Source organism: Chinchilla lanigera, unplaced genomic scaffold, assembly GCF_000276665.1.
Source record: "Chinchilla lanigera isolate Chin_1 unplaced genomic scaffold, ChiLan1.0 scaffold00006, whole genome shotgun sequence".
Classification (NCBI taxonomy): Eukaryota; Metazoa; Chordata; class Mammalia; order Rodentia; family Chinchillidae; genus Chinchilla; species Chinchilla lanigera.
In genome coordinates this window covers 16194922-16216338 of record NW_004955407.1, presented here as the reverse complement: position 1 = coordinate 16216338, position 21417 = coordinate 16194922, and the positions used below count along the sequence as shown (strand labels likewise).

The following is a 21417-nucleotide window of genomic DNA, read 5'->3' as shown; positions in this document are numbered from 1 at the left end:
GCCCACTTCCCAGATTGGCAAATGGAAGAGGGGGGCTAGCCTCAAATTAATAAACTCTCTCTTGTTCTTAACAGAGTTGGTCACTTGTGGAATACAACCCGAATTCTGCCATAACACTCTAACCCCTAATATAGAATGTGACTATAACTGGAGGTAGAGTCTTTAGCAGATGCCAAACAAATAAAAAGTGGTGGAAGAAAGGCAGAAAAGAAAAGAATTGAAATATAGTTTCTAAATGTACCAATTTCCTACAATAAATGTAATCACTATATACTCCAAACATGTACTAATCAAAGTTGAAAAAGAAAGATTAAATGAAGTCTAACCCCTAATATAGAATGTGACTATAACTGTAGGTAGAGTCTTTAGCAGATGCCAAACAAATAAAAAGTGGTGGAAGAAAGGCAGAAAAAAAAGAATTGAAATATAGTTTCTAAATGTACCAATTCCCTACAATAAATGCAATCACTATATACTCCAAACATGTACTAATAAAAGTTGAAAAAGAAAGATTAAATGAAGTCTAAAGGCTCTAATTTGATAGGACTGTGGCCTGATAAGGAGAGATCTCCCCACCTCACCTTCTCCATATCTTGTAGAAGGTAGCCCTCAGGAAGCAAGGAAGATAATCATCAAAGAAACCAAAGTGGTGGGCACCTTGATCTTGGGCTTCCCGGCCATCAAAACTATGACAAAAGAATTTTTTTGTTTAAATTACTTGTCTATAGAATTTTTAAAGGAAGTCCAAGTTCACTAAACAAAGAAACAGATTTTGGTTAATAAAGCAAATCTAAATCTAAACCATGTATCCATTAACTCTAAATCTTAGTTTTCCTATTTGTACAAAGGTACAAATCTAACCATAAAATCAATTTTCAGAAATAAAGATTGAAGTATATATAAATCACTTATGTGACCCAATAAATGATAACTTACTAATTTACATATCATTTACTTAAATAAATTAGTGACAGATCATATTTTCATAATTTAAAAATTACTTAAGTAATATATTTTAAATACTAATCATTTAATAATAGGCAATCCAAAGATATGTGATTTGTCTGTTACATTAGTCTTGATCTTCACCTTCAAGTTTGAGTGACTTTTGAAGAAATGCTTTTTTTTGTTTTGTTTTGTTTTGTTTTCCGGTACCAGGAATTGAACTCACGACGTTGCGCTTGCAAGGCAGGAGCTGTGCCGCTGAGCTAAATCTCCAGCCCCTTGTGTGACTTTTGAAAGACTAGTCTTGCAAGACTATTTTCTCACTTTGAATATACTATTTATATACCATTCATTTAAAAAATTTAAATATACAACCTTACTCCTTGTATAAACTTCTATACAAATATTAACTTAAGTTGCCCTCAGTACAATGTATACCACATGTAGACAACCAGTAGTACACATAGAGTGAATAGATAAATCTAAGTATTTTAGCATCACTAAAAATATTTATGATGCCCTGTCCCAATGCACATTAATACAATGACTCATTAAAAATCATCCAATCTTCATGTATGGCAAACTGGAAATATTAAAGTGAACTAAACATAGTTTTATTCTTTAAGCAGCTGACTTTCCAGGACCTAACTAAACTTTTTCACACAGTTTTTATTTATTATTTTATTTATTCCTTCAATAAATATAGTTAAGTATACACAATGTATACTTTGCACTGTTTTAGGACATTGTCATGGTTATATTGTACCAGTTATACACTGATTGGTTATATATTGTATCAGTTCAAGAAGTCTAGAAGCTTAATTAAGTAATTCAGCAGGGACCATGGTCCTCAGTTTGTAAAAATCCTCATCCTGTGCAAGAGGAGGGTATGGAGATTGAATGAGTGCTACATACACCTGCCCAGGGAGGCGGGTAGCCTGCTTCAAATATAAGGGAGGAAAAGAGGCTTGTTCTCTCCCCTTTTTGCTCTTGCTGCTTTTGCTATCTTCTGATTCTTTAAACTGTTGCCCCTTTGCCATCCCACACCACCTTGGAACCAGCTGATTACAGACTAAACCCTCCATAAACTATGAGGTAAATAAACCTTTCCTTCCTTAATTTTGGGTATTGGGGAATTTTGTCTCAGCAACAAGAGAAAAGTAACTAAAACAGGACTTGGTACCAGCAGTGGGGTTGTTGCTGTGACTATACATGACCATGTGGTTCAAGACCTTTCAGATTGGCTTGTGAGAAGAGTTTGGAAAGTTTTGGAGATGTCACCTGAAAGAGTAAAGGTGAAATACCTTAGAATGTTCTGTGTGGGAGACTCTGGTCAGAGCTTAGCAGACCAGAAGGCAGATAGAAATGCTGCTGATAAAGACTAGGTTCAGGAGGTTTCTGATGGGAAGGACTGCATTGGGTGCACTGGACTCCAGATGATGTATGTTATGGCTTGGTAAAAGTTTGTCTGCATTTTGCTCATGTCCAGAGACTTTGCCTGAGACTAAGATTAAGGGCAGTGGACCAATTAACCTGACAGAAAAAAAATTCAAGGCAGTTGAATGTTGGGGCTGTGGCATGGCTATTGTTGGGGGCTTTTAGCCAGATTTATGTTGTGAATCAAGAGCAAATAGCCCAGTCAGATGATTTAAAATGTGAGTTTGGCAAGAAAGGAAGCTCCAATAAAATTGAGAACTCAAAGATAGAGATCAGGAGATCTTGACTGTTGTGAAAGAAAAGGAGAATATAAATAATGGGCTGAAGGCATCTCAAGAAGTAGTAAGTTTCCACTCTTTGCTGCCACAAAAATGCAAAAGTGAGACTATGTTTTGAGGAGAAAGCCATAAAGCACCATATTTCAGAATGGCAGCAGCATAAAAATTTTTTTCCTTAGAATTGGATGCATAATGCCCAGGGAGAGGGACAGTCTGGCAACTGCTCCAGCTGGCAGCAGACCATGGCATCATCCACATAGCACTGGTTTTTGGTGCATGCAGAAGGCAAGAATGATGGGGCTGAAAAGGCTTCCACCTCAATTTCAGAAGGCCTAGGAGGCCAAACAGTGTGCACCTGCGAGGGCAGTGTGTGAACCTGTGAGTATGAAACCAAAGGCGCAGTGGAGACCCCAGGAATTTGGAAAAACCAGGAATATGGACCATCTAAAGAAAGCTGCAAGTAGGGAGCAAAGCATCCCCAAGACAGAATCCATGGGAGCTATAACCATCAGAAGTGAAACAGAGGTGGAGTTACCCAAGCCCTTTGGTGCTCACAATTTGCCACAGATTACTTCAGATGCTGGACATGGAAATATAGCGCTTATTGTTCGCCTTGCTGGATTTTAAACTTGCTTTGGTCCCAGTCTTTTGCATTCCCATTTGTAACTTTTGGAATGAAAATGTTTCTTTGTGCAGCTGAATGTTGGAAGTGTGTAACTTTTCATTTGTACAGGGGTTTTCAGCTAAGAATTTGCCTTACATCTTAGAGGAGAATTGAGACTTAGACTTTTCAGCAATTAGGACTTTGTCAACTCACAGAGATGGATTAAATGCCTTTTGCATAAAGGGAAGTGCATGAGTTTGGGGGATCCAGGGGTAGAATGTTATGGTTCTAATGTAATATAATATTCATAGACTTAATACTAGTCTTAAGGATTGTTAAATGTCTGTTTTATAATGTTCAAGTTGTGAAATGATAAGAATAAGCATGTCTTTGTATCTGGACTGGTTTAAAGAAATGTGTCTGGTTGCCAACTTGACAAGGAGTGGATTGTTATGGTTGATACATTGTGTCAACTTGAGAAGTCTAGAAGCTTAACTAAGTAATTCAGCAGGGGGTTGGATCCTCCTTATGTAAACATGTTCATCCTGTGCAAGAGGAGGGCATGGAGATGGTGTATTTACTACATACACCTACCCTAGGGGTAGCTAACCTGCTTACAAGATAAAGGAGGTGAAAAGGCTTGCTGTCCCTTTTTGCTCTTGTTGCTTTTGCTGCCTTCTTCTGCCTTGAGGTGTTGCCCCTGTGCCATGCCACTCTGCTTGGGAGCCAACTGATTACAGACTGAAACCTCCACAAACTATTAGCTAAATAAAGCTTTCCTTCCTTAATTTTGGCCATTGGGCTATTTTGTCTCAGCAAAGCGAAAAGTAACTAAGACAGATGTGAACATACAGCTATATTGTACTTGCTTGTTTACTTCTTTATCTTTCTTCTCTTGGGAATATTTACTAACTAGACACCTTTGGGAACACTGTAATAAATAGTACAATTAGACAGAGAAATAGCATGTACACCACACTCCATATCTGACCCTATAGTAGGCACTGTTAACTAAATAGGGTTATTAATCCTTAAAATTCTGAATGTGATCTTAAAATCCTTTTGATCACAGTATTCACATGAGCCATGACAAATTAAAAAAAAAAGTTCAAATATCTATTTCAGCCTCTGAGTAAATGGAGAAGAGAAGGGATATGTTATAATCCCACATCAACAAACAGAGAATAAAATGCACAGATCTAAAGGTCAATTTTGTAAAGACATCAATTTAGGGAGGAAGCAAAGAGGACCGAATCAATTGTTTTCAAAGACAAAATATTTCTTCTTAGGAAACATGAGACAAGCGGCTTTGTCTATTGAAAGTATTTGCTAACTCTTTTTAAGTAATAAAGATACAGCTTTACCTAAGTAAAAACAAAAACTATTACTAGAAAGAAGAGAAATTAACAGAGCTTTGGGTGGCCCAGGAGATCCAACCATGAGTGATGTATGGTATAAAGCAAAGGAACAACTTTTGCTTTCTTGCAATACTTAGGAGAAAAAGCTCTGCTAAAAGAAAGGATCTGTAATGAACACAAGACTTATTTTTACCTGTCCCCACATTATAAAAGGAATAAATTTAACATAAGATGGAATTCAGCCCCTATCCAGCTAAATTACCAATGGAACTGAGGTGTTCTGCTCTCAGTCTATCAGCACAACAGCAGAAAGACAAATCCTGTCTGAGAGAAAATAACATCAATCTCCCTCTCTATAGTTCTGGGGTGTAAAAATAAATACGAGACATCTAAATGTAATTGAAAATAAAAAAGAGTAAATCAGAGTACATAAGGATACTGACATGAAAGTCATTATAATAAACAAATAAAGGCTTAAAATAATTAACAAGAATAATTTTAAATAAAGAAGAAAAATGATGTACAGAATGGAAGAAAAATGAGTGTTGCTACATATAATTAGAATCAACATAAAAATCCAATGGAGCATTCTACAGCTGAAGAAATGCATATAAATTTAAATTTAAAAGCTGTTGATAGGCTTAACATCTGGTTGGACTGTAGTAAATTATTAGCAGATAAACAGAAAAATACTCAAACCAAAGCATAAAGAAAAAAATAGAAATGGAAAGAATGGAACTGAATATTAATGAATATAAAAGGTAATTAAAAGAGAAAAACATGATTTCTAAAGGTGATCCATTTGAGGCACAAAATTTAGAATCATTTATTCTCAGATTTCTGCATAAAACTGTAATTCTACAGAATTAGAGTGAAAAGGAAAATCATTTGAGAATCTTAAAATGCTTGTAAATTAAGCAGCATACTTCTAAATAACCAATGGTTAAAAGAAAAACCAATGGAAATGATACAGTAAAGCTAATAAGTTAAAATAACAATTAAATGGACATAAATATATGTCCAGTTCAAATATATGGTATATTCACCCAAAGTTATGGTAATAGTTAAATAGTATCTATTTAACTAAGCCTTAATTGATTTTAATTAACATGGCATAAGGATATTGGTGTAGCACAATACAAATGAATTTCATTTTTGTTATAGTTGCATACCTACTATTTGGTAGAACATAAATTACTAATGAGTTTATTTCCAGATATTTTGGGGGAAAGTTCCCTACTAAGTGCAATTAAGATGTTGTATTAGCTAATTTCCCACCACTGGGAAACAACATTCCCAATACCCACAACTTCAAGTAAGAGAGGCCAATTTAGCTCACAGTTTTCAGGGGATTCAGTGCAACAAGGCAGAAGCACCACGATGGAAAACCCTGGCATAGGAAAACTGCTCACCTCTGCATCAAGGAAGCAGAGAGAAAAGAGAGAACATATTCTTCCAGGTGATGTCCCAGCAGCACTCATCCAGCTCATCTTACAGCATTCTAAGGCTTCTCTGTCTGATGTCTCCAAATCTTTCAAAATTCCTCCAGCCAACCAATTCCAAAGGTTTCTGAACCGTATAGTCAGGTGCAGTCACAGCAAAGACCCTACTTCTCTGGTACCAGTTTTTTGTATTAGTTACTTTCCCATAATGGGGACACTATACCCAAAACCCAGGGCTTAAAGAAGGGGTTTATTTGGTTCACAGTTTCCAGTGAGTTCAGTCCACGTTTGGCTGGCTCCAAGGTAAAAACAGCAAGGTGGAAGGGCATGGGGCAGAACAGCTGCTCACCCCATAGCAGCCAAGAATCAGAGACAGAAGGAAGGTGCAGAGGAAAGAATATACTCTTCAGAGTATCCCCCTAGTGACTCAGCCCTCTGGTCTGACCCCCTCCTTGGGAGACCATTTTAGTTTTTACCATAACACATATGTATTACAATAATTTGTCATAATAGCTAAATCTTGGAAGCAGCCTATATGTCCACCAACAGATGAATGATAAATAATAAGTGGTATTTACATACAATAGAGCACTACTCTGCCATAAAGAAAGATAAGCCTGAGCCATTTGTAGAAAAGGTATGCACCCTGAGACTATTACGTGATGTGAAATAAATCATACACATAAGCTTAAATATCTCATGGTTTTTCTTATATGAGAAAATAAAAATGAAAAGCAAAATAAAAGATAGATAATAAGAAGTAGGGAGATAAATCTTTCTCTACAAGGGCAAGAGATAAATCTTTCTCTAGAAGGGCAAGAGTGGGGAGAAGGCAATAAAAAGGGATAAAAAAGGAGTCAAAATATGTTCTATACATATGCCAATTCCCCACCAGGAAGGTAAACAATATGTACTGCAAACATGTACCAACAAAAAAGTTTTAATATAATATATGTAGATTCCCAGCAGTGGAGAGTTTAGAATTTCTGATGTTCTTCTCTGCAGTTGTCATACATCGATTTTTAAAAATTTTCTAATCAAATTTATTAAGGCATAACTTACATAAAATAATGTATCAACTATGAAAGTAAAATCTGATGAGTATGCCATACACACACACACAGACACACACACACACATCTTTATACCATAACCACAGCTGAGATAAGGAACATCTGTATCACCACAAAAGTTCTACTCTCCCTCTGCTTTATATCTCTATGTATCGAATTTTTCTCTTCTAGGGTTTTCTAAAAAGGAGAGTATAAGCTCTTTTATACTTTGTTACTTTCAGTCAACTCAATATAATGTTGTATCCATCAGTAACCTTCTTTCTATTGATGAATGCAATTCTATTATGTGACTATACTACAGTATAACAATATACACATTTACTGACCCGCTTGTAGGCATTTGGATTGTTTCTATTTAGAACCTACTATAAACAGAGCTGCTGAAGTTATTTATGTACATATTTTCCTATGGACATGTCTAGTATCTCTTGTGTACAACTGTAAAATAAAATTATTCAGTCAACTATTAATGAACATATGGCTGTTTTTAGTTTAGGTCTGTTGTTAGAATATATATATATATGATATCATATTACATATAATATGTATATTGGAATATATATTAGAATTATATAATCTATAGATATATCTATATATATATAATATATAGATATACCTAGATATATCTATATATATCCCTCTGTGTGTGTGTGAGTGGTACTGGGTATTGAATCCCTGACCTTCTTATTGAGCTATATTCCCAGCCATTTTTACTAATTTTTTATTCTGAGAAAGGGTCTCATTAAGACACTGCATATATTCTTATGTGTATGTTAGTTGATATGTTATTTCTTTTTCCTGGTTAGATATTAAGTAAAATTGCTGGATAATATGGTGAATATATGTATAACCTTGTTTTAAAAACTGTTGAACTATTTTTGCAGAGTTAATATGACATTTTACATTATTTCAGTCAGTAATTTACTACAGCTCCAGTTGCTCCACATCCATACCAACACTTAATCAACATTTAAATTTGGACCATTGTAGTGGATATGCAGTGGTTTTAAATTTGTATGTCCCTGATAATTTGTATGTGGATGTGTTTATTAACAATTTGTATATTTTCTTTTCCACAGTGTCTGTTAAAATCTTATGACCAATTTTTAAGTAGCTATCTTTGGTCATGTTATTATTTATTTGTATGAGGTATTCACATCATCTAGATGCAAGTCCTTTATCAGATATATGTATGGTGAATGTTTTCTGTCTGTTGATTATTTTTTCAGTCCTCTGAGTAGAAGTTTTTAAAGATGATATTCTATGTACCAAGTGTGGATGGCTCATTATTTCTACACCTTACTCAGGAAATTTATAGTTAAAAGAAGGTCATAGATATTTTTTCTAGGTCTTCTACAAATTTTACGATTTTAGTTTTTTAGATTAGATCTAAATTTAGATCTATAAATGATTTCAAATTAACCTAAATTTAGATCTATAAATGATTTCGAATTAATTTTTGTGTGTACAGTATGAGGAAAAATACCTACCTATTTGAATATTTCTTGCATGGATTTCTGCTGTTTTGTATACCTCCTACCTTTCAAGAGTCATTGCCTAAAATGTCAGCTTCTGCAGACTCCCTTATCTCTGACATCTGTCCCCTCAATTTAGCAAGGTCATTGTGCTCTCCTTTGGATTTCCTTCTCTATAGTGAGGCTTTAAATTGCCTCGGAGGAGAAATCCAAAATTACTATAGATCTTACATTATTTTTCCCATTTACTCAGTTATCTATTTTCAGTTATCTCAGCTCTAATTTCTAAGGTCTGAAATTATTGTTTCATGTTGTTTTGCCCTATTTTCCATATCTTTGTGGAGAAAGGGTAATTTCATTCATTTCCATAATGACTACAAATGGAAGCCTATGTACTTATAATTTAATCATTAGTACGCTTTCCAAAGGTCCTCCACAAATAGGCATATAACAGTGGCGGCAAAGCTATGGCATGCATGTTATTGTGCTTTTCTTATAAGACAAAAGATGTTAATGTAGTCTTTTTTTCTAAACTAAAATCTCAGTCACTTTGAGATAAATAAGAGGGTAAAATAAGCAGGTAGGCTGGATGGGCTCCTGTAGGTCCAGAGAAAAAAAAGCTGGAAGAAAGGTGATATAGGTTGCGGGTCACACCCACGGTGACCTGCCTCTACCAACCAGGCCTCGCCTTCTAAGGGCAAGTCAGTTACAATGTCCCTATAATTCAGTCATCTTCCAAATGCCCCACCTATGATCATATGAGATTTTAGGGGGACATCTAGATACCAACCATAGCAAATGGTCTTCTGCTCCTATGCTCTTAGTAATTTACTTTCTTCTACCTTGAATACTTGTAGCCTACTGCTTGTTATTGTGTCATTAACCTATGTCTTCACTGTTAATCCTCCAAACACTGTGCAGACATATTCTCTTCCAGCAAACTTTCTCTTCAAGGTAAAAGTACAGCCTCTCTAAATTCTGTTTCTACCTTCCGACTGTACTGAAATTATGACATACACCATATCAAATTAAATGTATGCTGATCACGTCCCTCCTTTTTGGTTCTGTGGGTGGCTACCACTGAGTTTAGCACACAATAACTATTTAACATTTGTTAAAACTATAATTACAGCTAATAGCATTCATGAATTCATTGCTTAAATTATGAATTCTTCACATTTTTAGTGAATTATACTCACTACAGACATATACTATTCATATTTCATATATTTTTGAAATACAAAATTAGAATATTATGAATCTTCACTAGCCATAATTCAGGTTCAATAATCATCACATATATTTTTAAAAGTAGGAAATCTAATAGAAATTTGGTCCCATATCAAGTTGATCTGTTGTCATCAGGGATTTGTATGTAAAAAGGGGATACAAATCCAGGCCTCTGGGATCTTAGTTTTCATGAATTTTAACAGCAATAAAGAGAAAACCACTCTCAAAAAGAGCCATAAACTACTATGAGTGACCAAGAAGTGAGAAAATGGGGTTTTATCATAAATTAAAAACTGAAAAACATTTCACAAATGTCCTAAATGGCCAATACATGCAATAGGACCTGCCCGTAAAGGCAATTCTGGCCACTTATAATTTAAGAGAAAGCTCAGAGATGTTTTTTAATGGCCCTCTTCAGTGTTAGCAATAGAAAAAACCTATCCCTGGATTCTTGCTAAATAGCCTTAAGTAAAGATTATAGTAATTTGAATTAATTTACCCCAAATAAAAGCAGAGGCCTAAAGATCTGCTGAGATTTCAGAGTTGCTTCCAGCACAGTGAGCAGGATCACCAGACCAGACCTCTCCCTCTAGGCCACAGGATGTCTTCTGTTCTGGTGAGGCTGGCGGAATGGGGCCGGGGGCTGTTAGAAAGCTCTATAATCTAAATCATAAGCAAAGGTGCACGCTTTAAATGGGAGAAGAATCAAAGAACAAAGGCTCAAACTGTACTTGATTATGGACAGAAGCAAAAAAGCAGTAGTACCTTGATGGTACCCACCCTCCCCCCACTCCATCACTCGGGTAGGCAAAGGCCGGAACTACACTTCCCAGAATGCAAAGCGCGGGGCTGGCTGACGTAAATTATTACCTCAAATTGGCTCGGGGCGTTTCAGATTTGATTATATTCTGTAAACTCCAGTCCTTTTGCCACGGCAGGCTCCCGCCTCAGCCTAATTGGTTCGGCAGCCCGTGCGTGGGAAGGCGGCTCTGTTGTCACTGGCAGCTGTTGAATGGAGGCTCTCGGTCTGCGGCATCTCGGTAGTTGAAGTCCGTGATGGGATCCGAGCGGTAGCGTTTAGGGCTGTGTTAGGGATAGAGGACTACATTTCCCAGGGGGGAGCGGGGCCGCTGGCGGCCTGGGGGCGGAGCCTTGCGTAAGGTACAGTCATACCAAGCACCTTCGGCGGGACTGTAATGGCCGGAGAGATGACGATCTTAGGTCAGTGCCCACCTGGTCCCTGGTCCCTGTAGTTGAGGGGGGTGTCGGCGAAGCCTGGGGAGGCCGGAGTGGGCGGGGTGGTTGTTTCCCTTCGTGGAGCCACCTGACGCAGCGGGAGGGGAGTTGGAAAGGTGACTTCGGAGCTGGTAGGGTGGGCCCTGATGAGGGAGCGCGCTGCGTCTGCCCTAGGGACATCGAGCTGGGCGATTTGTTCTTTCCAACCGACGCTCGGCTCAGAATTGCTGGCTGGAGTCCGGCCTCTGGAAGGCTCCCAGGACCCCTTTTGTAGAGGAACGGGGAGGACCAGCATCAGCATCCCGAGCTGTAGACGCCTGGGTTGCTGAGCCCGGGAGGAGTTTGAGAAGATGCCCGTCCCGGTACCCTTTCCACCAAATCGTGTTGGGAATCGCCTTCCCCGCCTAAAGTGCTGAAATGCATCTGAAACTTACCTGTAGGTGTAAGAGGGAGGTGGGGTTGGCACTGGGGTTCATTGTTTTGAGTGAGTGTAGAGGATGAGCTGACAGTAGTGGTACTGTACTGCAGACTGACGTTTTGGGGTGTATGTAAGGTCAGTGGAAGCAGGCGTATAGCACAGCCTCCTGAAACTAGAGTAATTTTAAATTTACAGTGCTGCATTTCTTCACTTACGTTTGCCGTAGCTGTGCCATTGGTTCATATTCAGTTGTTTTCCTTTCCTTAATTAGTATTTGCTGAGCATCTGACATGGAGGATATAATAGTGAGGCAAACGTGCCTCCAAGGAGCTTGCATATATGTTGCCATCAACGTTGCCTACTTTTATACTTCTAAATACTAAATATTTTGCTCTAAATAAACCTTGAAATATTTATTTAAATGGTAGCTCTGCAAGAATTGTGACCTTAATTCATATTTAATGACATAAAAAAACTAGCTGTGCTCTGTTATAAAGTGACAGTTTAATACCTAAGCAACTGTAAAAATTATTGTCTCCAGTTTATCCATTTGCAAGGGAAAAGGAGTTAAGAAAGATAATTTTAGCTTTACAGTAACAAAGCTTTCAATGTGAGAGTTTCAGTAATGGAGTTTCCTTTTAGTAATGATAACTAAAGGTATTTAGAAAGCTGTAAAATCTAAGTATCAGTTCACCAAACAATTCAACCACATCTGGCTCTTGTTTCAGATAGTTTTTCTAGTCAACCTCAGCAGTATTATTACCGAAATATTATACATTTTATTTTCTTGTTCTCTTGTTAGTGAACTACATAAACGTTCAAGGACTTTTTGTGTTGCCATTACTTCATTTTTAATTGTTATAGACCGTTCACATTATGAAAAACGTGATGTATAAGAGAAGTGTTACTAGTTCTATAAAGTAGGATGTGTATTTTTGATCTTGTTTTACAAAGTGGTATTAAGAGGTCTTTGCTAAAGTTCTTCGTCTGATGAAAGGTATCTTAATCTGCCTGTTTTCAGGATCGGCTGTTTTGACTCTCCTGTTGGCTGGCTATTTGGCACAACAGTATTTACCACTGCCCACTCCTAAAGTGATCGGCATCGACCTAGGCACCACCTATTGTTCCGTGGGAGTGTTTTTTCCTGGCACAGGAAAAGTAAAGGTGATTCCAGATGAAAATGGGCATAACAGTATACCCAGCATGGTGTCCTTTACCGACCATGATGTATATGTGGGATATGAGAGCTTAGAACTGGCAGATTCAAATCCTCAAAACACAATATATGATGCCAAAAGATTCATAGGTAAGATTTTCACCCCTGAAGAGCTTGAGGCCGAAATTGGCAGATATCCATTTAAGGTAAGAGGTGAATCCAAAATCTTTCTTAAAGTTTATTACAACTGTTTCAGTTCCTGTTTTAATATCACCTTACAAAACATTCAGTCTCAACTGGCTTAATCTCTGTTGGAGTTACATTAGTTCACTTACGGAATTCCACAGCAGCTCCAGGATGAGTTAAATCAGTGACTACCCGGTGCTATCAAGGACTTAGTGCTTACCAGGTACTTGCACTGCCATCCTCAGAATGACTGCTTTGCTCTTTCTAGGTAGCACAAAGGTTCATGAAGCACCGTGTGCTTACTATAGACAGGCAGTGTGTGTGAGTGTGTGTGTACATGTTTGTATACATATAAAGAGCTCACACTAGACATGGTATTTTCTAACTTACTTAAAACTCAACAATATCCATATACAATTAGGAAGTTTGCATCATCTTTTAATAATCATGTACAATGACTATTCCTTTATTTAATGATTAGTCTCTTATCAGTATACAATATCTTATTTTCCTGATATCACAATAATGTTGGAGGTTGGGCAAATATTCATGTATGCACTTCTAGGTCTGTTACTTTGTTCATTTTTAGCTTCTTTCTTAGGAGTTTTACAATCTTTATGTAATGATAAAATAATCTAAAGCTATACCTTTACTCTAATTAAAACTTTGGAATCATTACTTACTGATCTAAGAGTTATTTATTTTATGTTACAGTTTTTAGGTGATTTGATTCTTTTATTGTTTCCCATAGGACTAGTATCTTTGAACGTTTTATTAATAATGTCTGTGTAGCTTGGATTTGTCCCATTCTGGTGAAATAATTTTGTAGAAAATAAGATTTTCTGGATTAAAATCTACTTTATAAGATTTGGAATGACTGGTAAAAAATTCTTATGATTTCTTAAATTAATTCTCTTTACTATTGCTAGTAATATAATCTGTTGATAAAACTAGGATACTGTGTTTGAGAGTTAATCTAGCTTTTAAATAAAAACCAGCATTAGCCAGAATGATGAGTTAACATACAATACATATTTTCATGGAATTAAGAAGGTAAGTGATATGTGCTTCTTGGATAACAACATAATGAAGTATTAAAATTTTTCTCTTAGGTAGCTATTATTTTTGGATACAAGTTAATTGGGAAAAAAAGGAAAAGGGAATATCCTAAATTATAATCATGGTTGAGCAACTGATACCCCCTATATTAATCCACCTTTATCTATGATTTTGCATTTTACTTTCCACTGTCCAAAAATATTAAGTAGAAAATTACAGAAATAATTCATAAATTTTAAATTGCACACCTTTCCCAGTAGCATGATGAAATATTGTACTGTCCTATGTAGTTCCACCTAGGATTGTATCATTCTTTTGTCTGTTGTGTACGCTGCTGGTCTGCTAGTCACCTAGTAGTGGCCATCTTGTTTTATCAGATGAGATAGCCATTTGATAACCCTTGTTTTATTTATTAATGACTATAAAATGCAAGAGTGGACTATGTAGGGAATGGAAACAGTATAATAAAATGCAGTGGGAATTTGGTGGTTTAATAGAGGGTAGGCAGTTGGCTGGTGTGGCCAATGCAGCATTAGAAAGTCACAGAGTTCTTCTGGCAGCTTGGAGATCCCATAAAATGCCTTCTTTAAGTGAAAAATCTTCCACTGACGGTCTTGAAACTTAGCCCCTGCAGATAACGCATTTCCATTCATTAAATAAATATATCATGGAATATTCTGTGTTGTAGTTATGTGCTTGGTAATGAATTTTATTGTGCTGTTGCTGAAGACTATAATGTAAGTTCATTTTACAGATTCAGGTCTAGCATTTAAAAAGCTCTAGTCTTAGCAAATATACTGGGTAGATTATAATTAATGAAATATTTTAAAGATCAAGGTAAATTTTTATTAAGTAAGTCCATTATATATTGTGAAACTATATATGTACATATGTATGTACACGTTTTTTTTTTTAATTATTCTTCACAGGTGTTAAACAAAGATGGAATGGTTGAGTTTTCTGTGACAAGTAACGAGACCATCACCGTTTCCCCGGAATACGTTGGCTCTCGACTGTTGTTGAAATTAAAGCAAATGGCAGAGGAGTATCTTGGAATGCCAGTCGCCAATGCTGTCATTTCTGTCCCAGCAGAATTTGACCTCAAACAGAGAAATTCAACAGTTGAAGCTGCTAACCTTGCAGGTAATGGCACCCTTGCTTGCATTGTACTTTTCTGAAGATGTTGAGTTTGAAAATCTTGTGTGGCAGGTTTGTCACTTTGTAAATTACAGCTGTAGGCACATAAACTATGCAGTAGGTAAATTAGATGAATTTTTATATATCTTTAAAAATGATACTTATGAAAGCTGTATAACAATGTAAAAATATGTAATTTAGAAGAAGAGCGAATCAGATGCATGACAAAGGCTGAGAAAGAACAGACACATACTAATATTGAGGCATTCTTTTTCTTCTAAAACTGTCATTAAAGTGAATTTAATGATTTCAAAAAACACTGAAGTAAAAGTTCGTTTAAACTATTCAACAAATATTAAATCCTTTAACAAATAACAGGTAAGTCTTGTTCTTCTGTAGATCATATTTGAAGGGAAACCGAGTAAGCTTAAATAAACATAAAATCAGATTCAGTGGTTAGGTTCAATGTTGACCTTATGGGGAAATTTAATTTGGTTCTCATGTAGTTCCGTTTGCAACTAGCATAGTGGAAAGAATTAAGTTTGTGAAAGGAGGTACCACATTTGAGTAGGATAATTCTTCGTTGTGAGGAACTGTCCTGTGCATTACAGGGTATTACCAGCATCTCTATTCTCTACTTAGTAGCTACTACGTGCATCCTTCACTACCAAGAGATGAGAGTCAGAAATGCTTTCATTCATTACTATGCTTCCTGGGAGTAAAATCACCTCTAGTTGAGAAACACAATACTGAGGTGTATGCGACAGCAACATGGTATACACAAGAAGTGCCGGATAAAGAGATTGCTGGTGATGGTCAGGGGATGGGGACTTCCAAGTTTTAGAGTGGTCAGGTGCATCTCTTTCAGAAAGATTCGACAGAGTGAGGTAGTTACCCATGGAGACACATGGAGGAGGTGGACTATATAGGGAGTGGAAACAGTGTAACAAATTGCAGTGGGAATTTGGTGGTCTTATAGACCATAGGAAATTGGCTGGTGTGGCCAGTGCAGAGTTAAGGAGTCCCAGAGCCACAGAGAAAGGTACCAAGAGTTCTTCAGAGTTTGAATATTGTTATGGCTCCTGACAGATAATGGCATATTACTTTGAAGACCACATTTTTCAAGTGTGAAAGTTTAAAGCAAGAATTCTGTTCAAGGGGTCTTATCTTTTAAGTATACAAGACAAGGTTATCTCATTTCCACAGCAATTAGTTATCATGTATATTGATTAAAGCTTTATTGCTTATGTGTTCTCACTTAGAATATGAGTATTAAGAAAGGCTGGGGGACTTTGAAAATTAAATATTAATAAAGAATAGAGATAGCATACTTCACTAAGCCTGGAGTTTTATTTCTTTATATTGAAGTTTTTAGAACAATTTTAATGGCACTATGGTATTTAACAGGACCTATGTTTATCATTCACATTTCATTATTTCTATTGAGTTTGTGACTGCTTTTGTTGTTATGCAGTGAATTTCATGTCATAAAAGAAAGAAACAAGTTGTGAGGTTAAGTAAGATAGAATTTTTTAATAGCATTCTCTCCTGAATTATTTTTCCCCTCAACCAATCTTACAGGACTAAAGATTTTAAGGGTGATAAATGAACCCACAGCAGCAGCTATGGCCTATGGTCTCCACAAGGCTGATGTTTTCCACGTCTTGGTCATAGACTTGGGAGGAGGAACTCTAGATGTGTCTTTACTAAATAAACAAGGAGGAATGTTCCTAACCCGAGCAATGTCTGGTAAGAAAATAAGAATTAGAGGCTGAAGCAGTACTTTTAAAAAAATAATTAATGTGTAATGTTTGTTTTTGTTTTGTTTTGTTTTCAGAATTATTTGACCTTATTTTGTAATTTTCTGTATGTGTTATTTATGTCACTAATTTACGTGTATTTATAGAAGTGAACAGCCAGATCTAAAACATTGACCCAGTAGGGCTTTCATGGTGATGGTGAGCAGAGGGTAAAAAGTTCTTTTAAAGTGAAGAGTGATCAGTTCATTTTATTTGGTCATATATTTATAAAATGTATTTTTTTTTTTTTTTGGTTTTGGTTTTCTTCTGGTACTGGGAATTGAACTCACGACCTTGCGCTTCCAGGCAGGTGCTGTGCTGCTGAGCTAAATCCCTAGCCCCTTAAAATATGTATCTTTAGAAAATCTAAGTTAGTGTTCCCCAAGAAGTGATAGTTTTCATTCTATATTTTTCTCTTTTTCTATCAGTTTTGGTTAAGGGATTGAGATTGTTTACACATTGAGCTGTAAGTTATAGTTGTAACTTCTACATTTTTTTTCCTCTTAGCTGGACTCTGTCTCAAACCAAGTTAAATGTTGGAGATGTGTATTACATTACTCTTTTCATTGAAAAATCATCTTTTCTACTTTTCAGTACTTAATCATGCAAGCAAAAGGATGGAATAAAAAACCCTAGTGGTACTTTTAAGTTCTGAAAAGCATTTTTTGCTTCTGAGAATGGTGACATACAGTGTTTCTAAATAGCTACCCAATAAACCAGCAGTATAAAAAGTTATCATTAGGTATTTCCTTTTATATGATTTAAAAATGTTAACTGGTGTATATCTGGGGTAAAATTATTTTATGTTTCCTCTTTTTAATCCATGTTTGTATGAATGCAATCAGTGTATTAAAAAGGAATTTGTTATTCATTGAATATAATTTTTATATATAAATAAATATGTATATATATATATATATATATATACACACACACATACATGGCTGTGTAAGTAAATAGAAACTTTTTATTTTGTCACTTAGGAAACAATAAACTTGGAGGACAGGACTTCAATCAGAGATTGCTTCAGTACTTATATAAACAGATCTATCAAACATATGGCTTCTTCCCCTCTAAGAAAGAGGAAATCCACAGATTAAGGCAAGCTGTGGAAATGGTCAAATTAAATCTGACTCTTCATCAGTCTGCCCAGATGTCAGTATTGCTAACTGTCGAGGAAATGGACAGAAAGGAAGCTCAGGGCGAGGACACTAAATGGCCAAAGGACAAACTTAGCCCAGCAGATCACCACCATGTGAACAGAGCATTTGGACCTGACCCTTCTGAAAAGAAAGGTAGAGAAAACCAGGTTTTATTTGAAACAGAAATATCTCGGAAGCTCTTTGATACCCTCAACGAAGATCTTTTTCAGAAAATCCTCGTGCCCATTCAGCAAGTATTAAAAGAAGGCCATCTAGACAAGACTGAGATCGATGAGGTGGTTTTAGTTGGGGGTTCTACTCGTATTCCTCGAATCCGCCAAGTCATTCAAGAGTTCTTTGGGAAGGATCCCAACACGTCTGTAGACCCCGACCTGGCAGTGGTAACGGGGGTGGCTATCCAGGCGGGGATTGATGGAGGGTCTTGGCCTCTGCAAGTCAGTGCTTTAGAAATTCCCAATAAGCATTTACAAAAAACCAACTTCAACTGAATTCTGGAAGAATGATGACTGTTTGTGATCTGTCTAATGATCTCTTTCCCCTTAACAGACCACCTGCTCCTAAAAAGAAAATCTCTAATGTGGCTCACAGATTCACCCACAAGGCAACATTTACATTTTATGTAGAATTTTATTTTAGGATTCAGTGTGACCAAATGGATCCTATTTGATTTTGCAGAGGTCTTCTTCCAACAAACACTTCAAAAATGTTAGAATTGAAAAACTTCTTAGAGGAACATAGGTGGCTGTACTTATTGGATTCTGGAAATAGATAAACATACGCATCTAACATTAAATAGTGCCAATTGTGAGATACCCAGTTCTTACTAAATTGTATTAGTAGGACTTGGTAATTTCTTTACTTGTATATCACATGTAACTTAATTTGGTCTATACTTGAAGGACAGTGTTGATGTCAGGTATTTACATGAGCTGGGAGATAGCAGTATTATTAAACTGCATATTTAATACTAGCTGGCTTACACATTTACTTTCACAGTGCAGTATCCCATTATGGGTTATATTCTTTCAATCTATGGTCTCCAGATTATTTTAATGTATTTAATAAATCAGTTTATTTTGTTTCTAAAATAGCTACATTTATGGAAATTTTCTATGGTAGAAGTAGAAATATCCAATTTATATTATAGTTCCTTTATTTGCTGTGTTATCGTTCTCTGGGTTTCCATGGTTCTGCCTGGTTAAAAACCAGTAGAGAATTTTTAATTGCATTTTTTGTTTTGTTTTGTTTTGTTTTTTTTCTGGTACCGGGAATTGAACTCACGTCGTTGCGCTTACCAGGCAGGCGTTGTGCCACTGAACTAAATCCCCAGCCCCTTTAATTGCATTTTTAAATGTGCCATTGTCACAATAAAGCCACCATTATTATCTCATTTTTGTTATCCAAAACTTTTGCATACATTGGTAAATAGCATTAATTCCTACTATATTTTATGCTTTTATTTTGTTTTTATTTTCAGTAAACTCTAGAACCTGTCGCATGCATGCATTTAACCTATCAAGTGTTACTCAGTTTTACTGAAATTTTCCTCCATATTTAGTTTTGCATGACTAAATTCAAACTGTAAGAGGCCTGTTATTTGATATTTTTTTAAATAGTTGTAATGTTTTCATACAAATGTTTAGTGTATGATGAGCAAAAAAATTGTGAATACTGGAAATAATTCAAATGTGAAAAGCAATGTAGAAAATTTTATTACAAATCAGCACTTATAGCAATTGTGTTTATTTTGTTTCTGAGAAAAGTCACAGGGACCAAGAAAGATAATCTATCAGTTTAATTGCCATGATTTCAGATAATGTATTCTTCTGTCCTTTGCTAATACAGGCTTCATGTTAGTGTTGCAAAATTATATTTGGGTTACTCTTTTTGTTAATCTAGAATATATGTGCTTTATCCAGTGTTGAATTTGAAAGGATGTTGAGTTTCCAGTGACTAAAGAATGAAGCAAATTTATTTCACCAACATCAAAACATTTCAGCTTTTCATAATAAAAACGTGAATAGTGTTAAGACTTCTTTGCAGATCTAAAAAGACAAATATTTCTTAGAAGTGAAATTGCTGTTAAAACATAAACTTCATCAAATACTTTTGTGTACAGAAAATGTGTAGTAGAAAGATAGGAAAATGTAAAATATTACGTATTTAGAACTAATGGAGAAATGCCAAAGATGAATCCTTCACTGCATTATGAAAATAATCAAGTATTCTCTTGGACTTTGTTTAAAGCCTTTATATATTTTAGAATTGAAAATTATCATGGTGAAAGTCTTTGATACAAAGTGTTGAATTTCGCTAAAAATTCTACATATAGTATCAGCTTTAACCTGAAGCATTTTAAGATTTAAAAAAGTCTCAGATATTTAATATGGTTCAAGGCACTCTGTTAACACTTTTAAAAGGAAACAAATTGCAAAACTGGGCAACTAATCTCATACTAGAATAGGAATTTAAATAACTTGTGTTGAAAGACAGAATGGCAGTGTTAGAAATTGAGGGCAATCGCTTAGCATATTCTCTGGAATAGTTATACCTTTGTAAAAAAAGGAGTTTATGTCGTCTGTCATGTTTTATGGAGCTGTATGCATAAAACTGATAGCAGTGTTTATTTAAAAGGCAGTGCATTCTAAAAGGGATTATTCATAAGTAAAAACCTGAAAACTTTTTCCTTAAAATGAAATTTTTTGTTGTACATTTGGCTAGAGTTTTTGAACTATATAACTTTTAAAATACTAAATGTCTTGTGTGATTAGAATGTGAATGAGTAATTTATTTTTTACAGGGAATGTGTTGGTACTGTGCTTTTACTCAAACCACTAACCAACAGGTACTACTGTATGTATGTAATACGTAGTGAGCATTACAATTCATGTACAGAACATATTGTGCCTCTAAATCTGTGTATATAGGTACTTCACATTTTAATGTAAATAAATACCATTTGCAGTCTTTTCTTAAACAGTGTGCTTCTTTTTTCATTCAGGATGTAGCCACAGTACATTTTTGAGGTATATAGAGACAGAAGTGGGGATAGAGTTGGTCTGATACTTATGCCCTCAACCTCAGTAATTATAGGCTCGTTACCAAAATGTACATTTTTCTGCATCCTGTCTCTGAGAATTCTGATATAGTTTCTACTTACTAATGTAGAAGGGATAATGCCTATAGGAACTTAAATTCTGAGTAGCAGTTCATGTCTTCTGATTATAATGGAGCCAACAGTTAAGCTTATTTATATATTCAGTAAATGACCCTTTGTAACAGACTACTGTAACCCTTTTGGAGATGGCTAATACTTACTTTTCTAGTGGTTTGTGTTTTCTTTGGACAAAGATACAATCTTTTAAACCTGTTTGATTAATGTAGTCTTTTTAAATGAACACTTGTGGAATGTAGACTTGTT

General features: G+C 35.7%; 1 protein-coding gene and 1 long non-coding RNA gene across 2 annotated transcripts; one reads left to right on the top strand and one right to left on the bottom strand.

Moving 5' to 3' along the window:
- Positions 1 to 598: 598 nt before the first annotated feature.
- LOC106146533 lies at positions 599 to 10907 on the bottom strand. Its single transcript, XR_001231011.1, has 3 exons — positions 10713 to 10907; positions 10342 to 10505; positions 599 to 686 (listed from the first exon to the last, which is right to left on the bottom strand). It is a non-coding gene; the product is annotated as an uncharacterized LOC106146533 (long non-coding RNA).
- A 60-nt stretch (positions 10908 to 10967) lies between these two features.
- Hspa13 (heat shock protein 70kDa family, member 13) lies at positions 10968 to 20973 on the top strand. The gene is made up of 5 exons (XM_005375564.2): positions 10968 to 11063; positions 12518 to 12858; positions 14827 to 15040; positions 16616 to 16783; positions 17817 to 20973. Exons 1-5 carry the CDS (start codon positions 11039 to 11041, stop codon positions 18482 to 18484), a joined length of 1416 nt encoding a protein of 471 aa, XP_005375621.1. The 5' UTR covers positions 10968 to 11038; the 3' UTR covers positions 18485 to 20973.
- Positions 20974 to 21417: the final 444 nt, after the last annotated feature.

Coding starts and splice junctions, on each gene's coding strand:
- Hspa13 (XM_005375564.2), top strand. CDS start 11,039: ATGGCCGGAGAGATGACGATCTTAG. Junction 11,064..12,517: donor CGGAGAGATGACGATCTTAG/GTCAGTGCCCAC, acceptor GCCTGTTTTCAG/GATCGGCTGTTTTGACTCTC. Junction 16,784..17,816: donor CCTAACCCGAGCAATGTCTG/GTAAGAAAATAA, acceptor TTTGTCACTTAG/GAAACAATAAACTTGGAGGA.